The following is a 13,070-nucleotide window of genomic DNA, read 5'->3' as shown; positions in this document are numbered from 1 at the left end:
ATGATGAGAAATTTCAATTACTCTGATATGGAAAACGTGAGGAAATTAAAACTATGTAGGAGTATAAAACAAATTCCAAATGCACAATAGAGCTAAAAACTAATGTAAAAGACCTGGGAGTGATAATGTTAGAGGATCTCACTTTCAAAGACCACAACATTATATCAATTGCATCTGCTAGAAAAATGACAGGATGAATAATGAGAGCCTTCAAAACTATGGATGCCAAGCCCATGATGATACTCTTCAGATCACTTGTCCTATCTAGGCTGGAATATTGCTGCACACTAACAGCATCTTTCATGGCAGGTGAAACTGCTCACCTAGAAAATGTATGGAGAACCTTCACAGCACACATAACTGCGATAAAACACCGCACTTACTGGGAATGCTTGAAGTTCCTCAACCTGTGCTCCCTAGAATGCAGGCGAGAGAGATATATGACTATATACACTTGGAAAATCCTAGAGGGATTAGTACCAAACTTGTACACAAAAATCATTCCCTATGAAAGCAAAAGATTTGGCAGACGATGCAACATCCCCCCAATGAAAAGCAGGGGTGTCACAAGCGTGATAAGAGACAACACAATAAGTGTCAGGGGGCCCAAGACTGTTCAACTGCCTCCCAGCATACATAAGGGGGGATTACCAATTGACCCTTGGCTGTCTTCAAGAAGGAGCTGGACAGGCACCTAAAGTCAGTATCTGAACAGCCAGGCTGTGGTTCGTATGTGGGGTTGCATGCGGTCAACAGTAACAGCCTGGTTGATCAGGCCCTGATCCACCATGAGGCCTAGTCACAGACTGGGCCACGGGGGCATTGACCCTCGTAACCCACTCCAAATATCTCCAGATAAAAGCAATATTTTTTTATCTGCAGCTACTTCAATATAACATGCAACGGCAGTGGCAGTGGTGGTGGTGGTATTCGCGCATGAGTGCATGCATGTGCACACATGTCAAAAGATAGATATTTTATGGAACAAAACTTACATGTATGGGCTTGGCTGAACTCCTGTAGCATCTGATATAAACCTGAACTCTGGTAAACTTTCTAAAAGGCTGGAGTGAGTCAGTGCATTCCTCTCTGGAGAGTAGGACTGTCGATTGCTATCGGTGAAGTTCCTCTCGTTAAAATAGAATACGTTTGCTGCAGGGTCTTCCATTATACTGTTTAAGTCTGGTTCATCTTCGATAATCTGTAAATGCAACAGGATGTTAAAATTTACTTTTTTTTTTTTTTAACAAGTCGGCCATCTCTCACCGAGGCGGGGTGACCCAAAAAAGAAAGAAACTCCCCCAAAACAAAATACTTTCATCATCATTCAACACTTTCACCTCACTCACACATAATCACTGTTTTTGCAGAGGTGCTCAGAATACAACAGTTTAGAAGCATGTACGTATAAAAATACACAACACATCCCTCCAAACTGCCAATATCCCAAACCCCTCCTATAAAGTGCAGGCACTGTACTTACCATTTCCAGGACTCAAGTCCAGCTATATAAAAATAACCAATTTCCCTGAATCCCTTCACTAAATATTACCCTGCTCACACTCCAACAGATCATCAGGTCCCAAATACCATTTGTCTGAATTCACTCCTATCTAACATACTCACGCACGCTTGCTGGAAGTCCAAGCCCCTCGCCCACAAAACCTCCTTTACCCCCTCCCTCCAACCTTTCGAGGACGACCCCTACCCCGCCTTCCTTCCCCTACAGATTTATACGCTCTCCATGTCATTCTACTTTGATCCATTCTCTCTATATGACCAAACCACCTCAACAACCCCTTTTCAGCCCTCTGACTAATACTTTTATTAACTCCACACCTTCACCTAATTTCCACACTCCGAATTTTCTGCATAATATTCACACCACACATTGCCCTTATACAGGACATCTCCACTGCCTCCAACCGCCTCCTCACTGCAGCATTTACAACCCAAGCTTCACACCAATATAAGAGTGTTGGTACTACTATACTTTCATAAATTCCCTTCTTTGCCTCCACAGATAACGTTTTTTGTCTCCATATATACCTCTATGCACCACTTGCCTTTTTTTCTTCATCAATTCTATGATTAACCTCATCCTTCATAAATCCATCCACTGACATGTCAACTCTCAAATATCTGAAAACATTCACTTCTTCCATACTTCTCCTCCCCAATTTGATATCCAATTTTTCTTTATCTAAATCATTTGATACCCTCATCACCTTACTCTTTTCTATGTTCACTTTCAACTTTCTACCTTTACACACACTTCCAATCTCGTCAAATAACCTTTGCAGTTTTTCTTGAGAATCTTCCATAAGCACAGTATCATCAGCAAAAAGTAATTGTGTCCACTCCCATTTTGTATTTGATTCCCCATAATTTAATCCCACCCCTCTACTAAACACCCTAGCATTTACTTCTTTTACAACCCCATCTATAAATATATTAAACAACCATGGTGACATTACACATCCCTGTCTAAGACCTACTTTTACTGGGAAATAGTCTCCCTCTCTTCTACACACCCTAACCTGAGCCTCACTATCCTCATAAAAACTCTTTACAGCATTTAGTAACTTACCACCTACTCCATATACTTGTAACTTCTGCCACATTGCTCTCCTATCCACTCATATGCCTTTTCTAAATCCATAAATGCAATAACAACTTCCCTATCTTTATCTATATACTGTTCACATATATGCAAAGATGAGTAGTGGGGGGGGGGGGGGTTGAAGAGGGTTGGAATAGTTTTAAAAATGCAGTATTAGAATGTGGGGCAGAAGTTTGTGGTTATAGGAGGGTGGGGGCAGGAGGAAAGAGGAGTGATTGGTGGAATGATGAAGTAAAGGGTGTGATAAAAGAGAAAAAGGTAGCTTATGAGAGGTTTTTACAAAGCAGAAGTGTTATAAGACGAGCAGAGTATATGGAGAGTAAAAGAAAGGTAAAGAGAGTGGTGAGAGAGTGCAAAAGGAGAGCAGATGATAGAGTGGGAGAGGCATTGTCAAGAAATTTTAATGAAAATAAGAAAAAATTTTGGAGTGAGTTAAACAAGTTAAGAAAGCCTAGGGAAAGTATGGATTTGTCAGTTAAAAACAGAGTAGGGGAGTTAGTAGATGGGGAGAGGGAGGTATTAGGTAGATGGCGAGAATATTTTGAGGAACTTTTAAATGTTAAGGAAGAAAGAGAGGCAGTAATTTCATGCAATGGTCAGGGAGGTATACCATCTTTTAGGAGTGAAGAAGAGCAGAATGTAAGTGTGGGGGAGGTACGTGAGGCATTATGTAGAATGAAACAGGGTGAAGCAGCTGGAACTGATGGGATCATGACAGAAATGTTAAAAGCAGGGGGGGATATAGTGTTGGAGTGGTTGGTACTTTTGTTCAATAAATGTATGAAAGAGGGGAAGGTACCTAGGGATTGGCGGAAAGCATGTATAGTCCCTTTATATAAAGGGAAAGGGGACAAAAGAGACTGTAAAAATTATAGAGGAATAAGTTTACTGAGTATACCAGGAAAAGTGTACGGTAGGGTTATAATTGAAAGAATTAGAGGTAAGACAGAATGTAGGATTGCAGATGAGCAAGGAGGTTTCAGAAGCATATATGTGAACAGTATTTAGATAAAGGTAGGGAAGTTTTTATTGCATTTATGGATTTAGAAAAGGCATATGATAGAGTGGATAGAGGAGCAATGTGGCAGATGTTGCAAGTATATGGAATAGGTGGTAAGTTATTAAATTTTGTAAAGAGTTTTTATGAGGATAGCGAGACTCAGGTTAGGGTGTGTAGAAGAGAGGGAGACTACTTCCCGGTAAAAGTAGGTCTTAGACAGGGATGTGTAATGTCATCATGGTTGTTTAATATATTTATAGATGGGGTTGTAAAGGAAGTAAATGCTAGGGTGTTCAGGAGAGGGGTGGGATTAAATTTTGGGGAATCAAATTCAAAATGGGAATTGACACAGTTACTTTTTGCTGATGATACTGTGCTTATGGGAGATTCTAAAGAAAAATTGCAAAGGTTAGTGGATGAGTTTGGGAATGTGTGTAAAGGTAGAAAGTTGAAAGTGAACATAGAAAAGAGTAAGGTAATGAGGGTATCAAATGATTTAGATAAAGAAAAATTGGATATCAAATTGGGGAGGAGGAGTATGAAAGAAGTGAATGTTTTCAGACACTTGGGAGTTGACGTGTCGGCGGATGGATTTATGAAGGATAAGGTTAATCATAGAATTGATGAGGGAAAAAAAGTGAGTGGTGCGTTGAGGTATATGTGGAGTCAAAAAACGTTATCTATGGAGGCAAAGAAGGGAATGTATGAAAGTATAGTAGTACCAACACTCTTATATGGGTGTGAAGCTTGGGTGGTAAATGCAGCAGCGAGGAGACGGTTGGAGGCAGTGGAGATGTCCTGTTTAAGGGCAATGTGTGGTGTAAATATTATGCAGAAAATTCGGAGTGTGGAAATTAGGAAAAGGTGTGGAGTTAATAAAAGTATTAGTCAGAGGGCAGAAGAGGGGTTGTTGAGGTGGTTTGGTCATTTAGAGAGAATGGATCAAAGTAGAATGACATGGAAAGCATATAAATCTGTAGGGGAAGGAAGGCGGGGTAGGGGTTGTCCTCGAAAGGGTTGGAGAGAGGGGGTAAAGGAGGTTTTGTGGGCAAGGGGCTTGGACTTCCAGCAAGCGTGCGTGAGCGTGTTAGATAGGAGTGAATGGAGACGAATGGTACTTGGGACCTGACGATCTGTTGGAGTGTGAGCAGGGTAATATTTAGTGAAGGGATCCAGGGAAACCGGTTATTTTCACATAGTCGGACTTGAGTCCTGGAAATGGGAAGTACAATGCCTGCACTTTAAAGGAGGGGTTTGGGATATTGGCAGTTTGGAGGGATATGTTGTGCATCTTTATATGTGTATGCTTCTAAACTGTTGTATCCTGAGCACCTCTGCAGAAACAGTGATAATGTGTGAGTGTGGTGAAAGTGTTGAATGATGATGAAAGTATTTTCTTTTTGGGGATTTTCTTTCTTTTTTGGGTCACCCTGTCTCGGTGGGAGACAGCCGACTTGTTGAGAAAAAAAAAAAATGTGCTTCAATGTAAACACTTGATCTACACATCCCCTACCCACTCTAAAACCTCCTTGCTCATCTGCAATCCTACATTCTGTCTTACCTCTAATTCTTTCAATAATAACCCTACCGTACATTTTTCCTGGTATACTCAGTAAACTTATTCCTCTATAATTTTTACAATCTCTTTTGTCACCCTTCCCTTTATACAAAGGGACTATACATGCTCTCTGCCAATCTTTAGGTACCTTCCCTTCTTTCATACATTTATTAAACAAAAATACCAACCACTCCAACACTATATATCCCCCTGCTTTTAACATTTCTGTCATGATCCCGTCAGTTCCAGCTGCTTTACCCCCTTGCATTCTACGTAATGCCTCAAGTACCTCCCCCACACACACATCCTGCTCTTCTTCACTCCTATAAGATGATATACCTCCCTGGCCAGTGCATGAAATTACCCCCTCCCTTTCTTCGTCGACATTTAAAAGTTTCTCAAAATATTCTCGCCATCTACCAAATACCTCCATCTCCCCATCTACTACTCCCCTACTCTGTTTTTAACTGACAGATCCATTGGTTCCCTAATCTTTCTTAACTTGTTTAACTCGCTCCAAAATTTTTCTTATTTTCATTAAAATTTCTTGACAGTGCCTCTCTCACTCTATCATCTGCTCTCCTTTTGCACTCTCTCACCACTCTCTTCACCTTTCTTTCACTCTCCATGTACTCTACTCTTCGTATAACACTTCTGCTTTGTAAAAACCTCTTGTAAGCTACCTTTTTCTCTTTTATCACACCCTTTACTTCATCATTCCACCGATCACTCCTCTTTCCTCCTGCACCCACCCTCCTATAACCACAAACGTCTGCCCCACATTCTAATACTGCATTTTTAAAACTATTCCAACCCTCTTCAACCCCCCCACTACTCATACTTGCACCTGCCTACCTTTCTGCCAATAGTTGCTTATATCTCACCTGAACTTACTCCTCCCTTAGTTTATACACTTTCACCACCCTCTTACTTGTTGTTCTCAATTTTCTCTTGTCCTCTAACTGTAGCTACAACTAAATAATGATCCGATACATCAGTTGCCCCTCTATAAATGTGTACATCCTGGAGCCTACCCATCAACCTTTTATCCACGAATACATAATCTAATAAACTACTTTCATTACGTGCTATATCATACCTTGTATATTTATTTATCCTCTTTTTCATAAAATATGTATTACTTATTACCAAACCTCTTTCTACACATAGCTCAATTAAAGGCTCCCCATTTTCATTTACCCCTGGCACTCCAAATTTACCTACTACTCCCTCCACAACATTTTTACCCACTTTAGCATTGAAATCCCCAACCACAAGTACTCTCACACTTGGTTCAAAACTCCCCATGCATTCACTCAACATATCCCAAAATCTCTCTCCTCTACACTTCTCTCTTCTCCAGGTGCATATATGCTTACTATAACCCACTTTTCACATCCAACCTTTATTTTATGCCATATAATCCTGGAATTAATACATTTTTTTTTTAACAAGTCGGCCGTTTCCCACCGAGGCAGAGTGACCCAAAAAAGAAAGAAAATCCTCAAAAAGAAAATACTTTTATCATCATTCAACACTTTCACCTCACTCACACATAATCACTGTTTTTGCAGAGGTGCTCAGAACACAACAGCTTTGAAGCATATACCTATAAAGATACACAAACATATCCCTCCTAACTGCTAATATCCCGAATCCCTCCTTTAGAGTGCAGGCATTGTACTTCCCATTTCCAGGACTCAAGTCCGACTATATAAAAATAACCGGTTTTCCTGAATTCCTTCACTAAATATTACCCTGCTCACACTCCAACATTTATTTATTTTCATAATTCAGGACAAAACCTTTTACAAGTAGCTACCATTCATATAATGATCTGCTTTCCTATAAAAATACTAGTAAAGTTTCATAGAATAAATCACATTTTCTCAGACTAAAATTGCACAAACTGAGACAGTCCTGGGGTAAAACTGGCCCTAAATTTTAAGAACACAAAGAATAAGTAAAAGAAAACATAAAACTATATCAGTATAAACACTAACCAGAAATGGCCTGCAGCCACAAAAAAGCAGGTAACAGGCACAAAAAATGCTGTCATCTCCCATAAGATTACTGTCTCAACAATTTTATCAATTAAACTGCAATTTACTGATTTTTTTCAGGCCTCTCATGTTTATCTAATTATATTTTATATAAATAAAAAAAATATAATTTTACAAAGTTTTAAGACTGGAAAAGAATACACTGCAATCAAATAGTTATGTACTGAAGAATATAGAAAAAAAAACCAAGGTGGGAGATATATTGAGTGTTGGAGAAAATGTAGTCTGCATGTCAAAGTAATGAAGAGGAAATAGTGTTGGAATAAAGAACATAACGAAGAGGAAACAGTGTTAGAATAAAGAACAAAACAATGATGAAAGTGTTAGAATAAAGAATATAACAAAGAGGAAATAGTGTTAGAATAAAGAACATAACAAAGAGGAAACAGTGTTAGAATAAAGAACATAAAGAGGAAACAGTGTTAGAATAAAGAACATAACAAAGGGGAAATAATGTTAGAATAAGGTGCATCAGTTATTAGAACACTTGATATATATCATTTTAGTAACTAGTCTATGAAACAGTTCTAAGTGTTGCTGAGAAAGTCTAGTTTTTCACTGTTATTATTCCATAATGACACAAACCTTAGAAGCATGCAGAAAAAATTCAGACAACTTTATGTATATTACTGGGCCTCACTTCATGTTATTCAAAGTTTTACATTTTGTACATTCATGCTTTAAAAGCACACTTTATTATTTAGCCTCTTCAGTACTGTGTATATAGTTTTTAATTAATGGCTACAAGATTGGGATGTATGGATACATAAATCAAATGCAAATACAGTGAACCCTCGGCTAACGAACGCATCCCATAATGTTAAAGCCGCCCAACGAAGCGTTTGAGCGTAAAAATTTTGGTCTGGCTAACGATAAAAAGCTTGCCCAACGTAATTCGTCCCGAACCTGTCCGTCCAGCCAGAGCGCCTCAGCTGCCCTGCCGTCATTGTTTACAAGCCAGGGTGGCCGGTTTCATGCATACATTCAATACATTTTGTATTACTCCATTGTTTATAGTGCTTGTAACTGCTAAATAAGCCACCATGGGCCCAAAGAAAGCTTCTAGTGCCAACCCTGTGATAAAAAGGGTGAGAAATACTATCAAAATACTATCATATCACGGTCAGCTGCTGCTGCACCACCATCAGCTGTTGCTGCACCACCATCAGCTGTTGCTGCACCACTGTCAGCTGTACTACACGAAGATGGGGAGAGACTGTTGTTGGTGTGGCTTAACAAGAAACAATTACCAAGAAACAATTAACCCCAGAGGGTTAGCCACCCAGGATAACCCAAGAAAGTCAGTGAGTCATCGAGGACTGTCTAACTTATTTCCATTGGGGTCCTTACTCTTGTCCCCCAGGATGCGACCCACACCAGCCGGCTAACACCCAGGTGAACGGGAAAAAATGCCTGGAACTAGTGCTCATATTGGTGAATTTAAGGCCAGCAAAGGTTGGTTTGAGAGATTTAAGAATCGTAGTGGCATACACAGTGTGATAAGGCATGGCAAAGCTGAAAAATTCCAACCCCAACGAGTGTTCAATTGTGACAAAACAGGCCTGTTCTAGAAGAAAATGCCAAACAGGACCTACATTACTCAGGAGGAAAAGGCACTCCCACGACACAAGCCTATGAAAGACAGGCTAACTTTCTTGTTTTGTTGTAAAGCTAGTGGGGATTGCAAAGTGAAGCCTTTACTCATGTATCACTCTGAAAATCCCAGAGTGTTCAAGAAAAACAGTCTCATCACTCATCAATACTCTTCAATAAAGGTAAGTGTCATTTTAACATTTAGTATTTATATAGTTATTGTGTATGTCTCATTGTTTTCTTTGTAGTGAAATGTATATTTCATGAAAAAGAAAATTATTTTTTTTAATACTTTTGGCTGTCTGGAACTGATTAATTGGATTTCCATTATTTCTTATGGGGAAAATTAATTCGGCTAAAGATAATTTCGTCTAACAATGAGCTCTCAGGAACGGATTAACATCATTAGCCGACGGTCCACTGTACTGTACTAGAAACATTGCCTGCTTTCAAATTTGTTAATGTAACTAACTTGCCACAAAAATATGCAGCACATCTAACACTTTGTTTCTACTGTTATCTAAACACAAAAGGCACTTTACCCTGCTAAGGCACTGTCTTGCATCATCAAGCCCTTTCAACTCAGGCCAGGAAAACAATAGTCCATCAGTTGTTTCACCAAAAGGATTGAAGTCAAGTAGTATCACACAATCCTTCGCTGGACGATACACGTCAATAACATCTGCACAATAGAAAGTTTATACCTATATAAATTTTTGTTTATATATTATTATACATGCACATGCATCTAGACACCTTGATATGAGCCCACCATCCAGATGCAACAAATCTCCATAAATAAATTTATTCATTAATATTCTCATACAGTTATGCCTCATTATACAATGCTTCATTATACAACAGCTGATACATTTGCAAAGGGATTACCCACATGACATCCTTGGATTCACTATGACTAATGCAGCAGTGTCACAGCTAGGTGCACTTGCAGAGTGGGCAAAGACAAACAAAAGGTGATTTATCATTAAAACATTCACTTGAACACAAAGTGGAGCTTCTGAAGGCCACCATACTGTGTACACATTTCATCATTTTATTTTTAATGTTCTCAACCCCTGAATAGATTTTTGTATATATAATGTTGTAGATTATATTAAACCTTTCATATACATTACTGATGACAGGGACCTACATGCAGATCTGTTTTGAGCACAGTTCCCTCAAATAAACTGTGAGTGGTAAATTTTGACCTAAATATGAGAGAACAGGTCTACATGGTGAGTGTGCACATTATAAAAAAAAAAGAAACTTGCTGCATGTGCATAATGGAAAGAGCAAAAACTGACACTGTGTTTGATTTAAAATAACTTTAAAGTGTTATCCAAGGATGGAGTTTATGGTTTTATTGGCTGTTTCTTGGCATCATTTGACAGAAGGGAAGATATACTACTGAAATATAGATGCTTGGTTAGTTTCAGGACCATAAGTAGCTTGAAATTGGGCTCAAAATAACGGAACTTTTCAATTTTTGGTGATTTTCCCGAGGATAGGTAAGACCTCCCAACATCCCCCAGTCTATTTTATACTATTTAAGAGGTCTCATTCAATTACTGGGGTGCTGTAAACCAAGACTGATCATTACTGCTACATTTTATTATCTGATATGATGAATTCAAAATGGAAGGCAAGTGTAATATAAGAGAAGCCTAAGGACATGATTAATGAACAGATGAAATGTTGCTTTAGTGCCTGGAATGTCTACAGTATTTATTTTGGACAATTTTTAAATTGTTTTTTTTTTATTTTGTGTAAAACTGGCTAAATTTTCAACTTTATGGGATAGTTCTGATAGTTTAATAAGTAGCTTCTTGTACTTAATTGATGGATCAGAAGACAAACTAGCTAAATAGTTAAGAATCTGGTTGAATAGAGCATTGGAATCAGCTTAAAATAGAACTCAAAATGGGTGATAGTGCCAATGCATAAATTGCTCCCCAGATAATTCCGTGAGTTCATCAAATTTCATACTTTTGGTGTCATTTCCTTCAGAAAAAGATTATCTGTCATTTCAGAATTTTTTTTTTTTTTTTTTTTTGAGATCAACATTAATTTCAGGATTAACATAAAGCCCAATTAAAACTAATTCTTCATCAAGACTAAGAAGCATGAAGGCCATGAGGCTACCCACAACCATGATCTACCTGCCCTCTACTTTCTTGGTGATGTACAGTAAACACCAGTGAAAACAATCCTGAGAACATCTACAGCGGAACCTTGGTACTCAAACTTAAGTCGTTCCAGAAGGCTGTTCAAGTGCCGACCTATTCAAGTACTGAACGAATTTTTCCCAACCAATTTTCTTTTTGGTTGGCTGTTATCACTAATCTTCATGGGCCTCATGGTGACTTATACAAATAATATAAAAAAACACCAAAAAATGCGAAGAAATACGAAATAGTTTACAGCGAAGCTCTGGCAGGTCGTGTTTGTTTGGTCGAGTGCCAAGCAAACGGTCGACTACCGAACAATTTTTTTTTACTGAACAAAGCATCAGAATACCGAATTGTTCGAGTACCGAGGTTCCACTGTATTTTTTTTAATTTTTTTGAGTACTACAAGTTGGAGGAGTCTTAATCTAAAAGTTTAACTGGAATAAAACTATTTCCAAAATGGTATAAGAGAAGTACAATATAATATTATAGGCAACAGTTAATAAAGTTATTTATAATATGGAAGAGTAGTCATTTTTTCATGTAACAGACAGTATCAGATTCAAAACAAATGCTATCTATAATATTGCAGGTAGTAGGTTGGTAGACAACAACCGCCCAAGGTACTACCGTCCTGCCAAGTGAGTGTAAAACAGAAGCCTGTAATTGTTTTACATGATGGTAGGATCGCTTGTGTCTTTTTTCTGTCTCATAAACATGCAAGATTTCAGGTACATCTTGCTACTTCTACTTACACTTAGGGCACACTACACATACATGTACAAGCATATATATACATACCCCTCTGAGTTTTCTTCTATTTTCTTTCTAGTTCTTGTTCTTGTTTATTTCCTCTTATCTCCATGGGGAAGTGGAACAGAATTCTTCCTCCGTAAGTCATGCGTGTTGTAAGAGGCGACTAAAATGCCGGGAGCAAGGGGCTAGTAACCCCTTCTCCCGTATAAATTACTAAATTTAAAAAGAGAAACTTTTGTTTTTCTTTTTGGGCCACCCTGCCTCAGTGGGATACGGCTGGTTTGTTGAAAGAAGAAGAATATTGCAGACAACGAAAAAAGGTTAATAAAAGCAATACTATATAAAAGTAGTGTAATTAAGTACAAATATTCGTAATTACACATTCAGTACTACTATGTCTATGTTAACAAATAATAACTAAGACTTACAGTTAGGAAGAGGAAATCTGTTTTCTATGTTTTCTTGCCAGAAGCTGATAATATCACTGCGGATGTTAGCTTGGTCAGAGCCAATGCAACAATAACTTTGGCTTATATCTCGCTGACAAATACCTGAGGAGTAATACTAAAATTAGAATGTTAAAAGCAATAAGTCTTCAAATTTCATTTATCTTATATTTCACTTAAGATTCATGAACCAACATTAGCATACTGTAGAAAATGCAATCAGCTCTCTTATAAAGGTCTTGTACATAAAAAAAAATTGTAAATGGGATTGAAAAAGGACATTCGGCATGCAGAAGACCAAGAAATTTGACCGTATCTCATGCAGGGATACTGGAACTATATAGGTATAAAGTGGTATACAGGACAACAAGGTGCCTTGTGAAAGTAATCTGATGCATTTCAGGAGCAAATAATTTAAACCCATGAGAGGTGAAACAGTGTTAAACATGATCAATAGTATTCTGGACAAAAGCTGCCACAGGGACAGCATCTGCATAAGCAATAGCAAAATCATTAACATAGAAAGATGACCAAATATCTGAAGGGAGAAAAGAGGCAAGGTCATTAACAGAAAGAAGGAAAAGAGTAGTGCTAAGAACACAGCCACATACATAGGTAACCACATGAATTCAGGAGTCTATAGTAGATAGGCCCATATGAAAGTCAAACTGAGAGAATTATGGGTTTCCAAACACCATATTGAGTGCTTCTTAACCATATGTTCTAACAACTTACAAACTGCACCAATATGAGCAATGGGTCTCTAGCGAGAGGTGTCATAACCCAAACTACCTGGTTTACAAAAAGTCGAGACAATGGCAGTTTTCAACTGAAGAGGGAGAACACCTTGAGACCCAACA

At 38.3% G+C, this 13,070-nt stretch overlaps 1 protein-coding gene across 1 annotated transcript in view; it reads right to left on the bottom strand.

Moving 5' to 3' along the window:
• LOC128696029 (translation initiation factor eIF2 assembly protein) overlaps positions 1-13,070 on the bottom strand; it is a gene marked incomplete at its 3' end in the record, with an annotated part of 122,687 nt that overhangs the window by 32,760 nt on the left and 76,857 nt on the right. Inside the window, 3 exon segments of the mRNA XM_070094850.1 lie at positions 996-1,201; positions 9,380-9,519; positions 12,193-12,315. Of these exon segments, the coding sequence (XP_069950951.1) occupies positions 996-1,201; positions 9,380-9,519; positions 12,193-12,315 (469 nt within the window).

The sequence above is a fragment of the Cherax quadricarinatus genome, chromosome 48 (genome assembly GCF_038502225.1).
Source record: "Cherax quadricarinatus isolate ZL_2023a chromosome 48, ASM3850222v1, whole genome shotgun sequence".
In the NCBI taxonomy this organism is placed as follows: Eukaryota; Metazoa; Arthropoda; class Malacostraca; order Decapoda; family Parastacidae; genus Cherax; species Cherax quadricarinatus.
The sequence above is the reverse complement of the archived record's forward strand: the minus strand, read 5'-3'. Positions and strand labels throughout refer to the sequence as shown.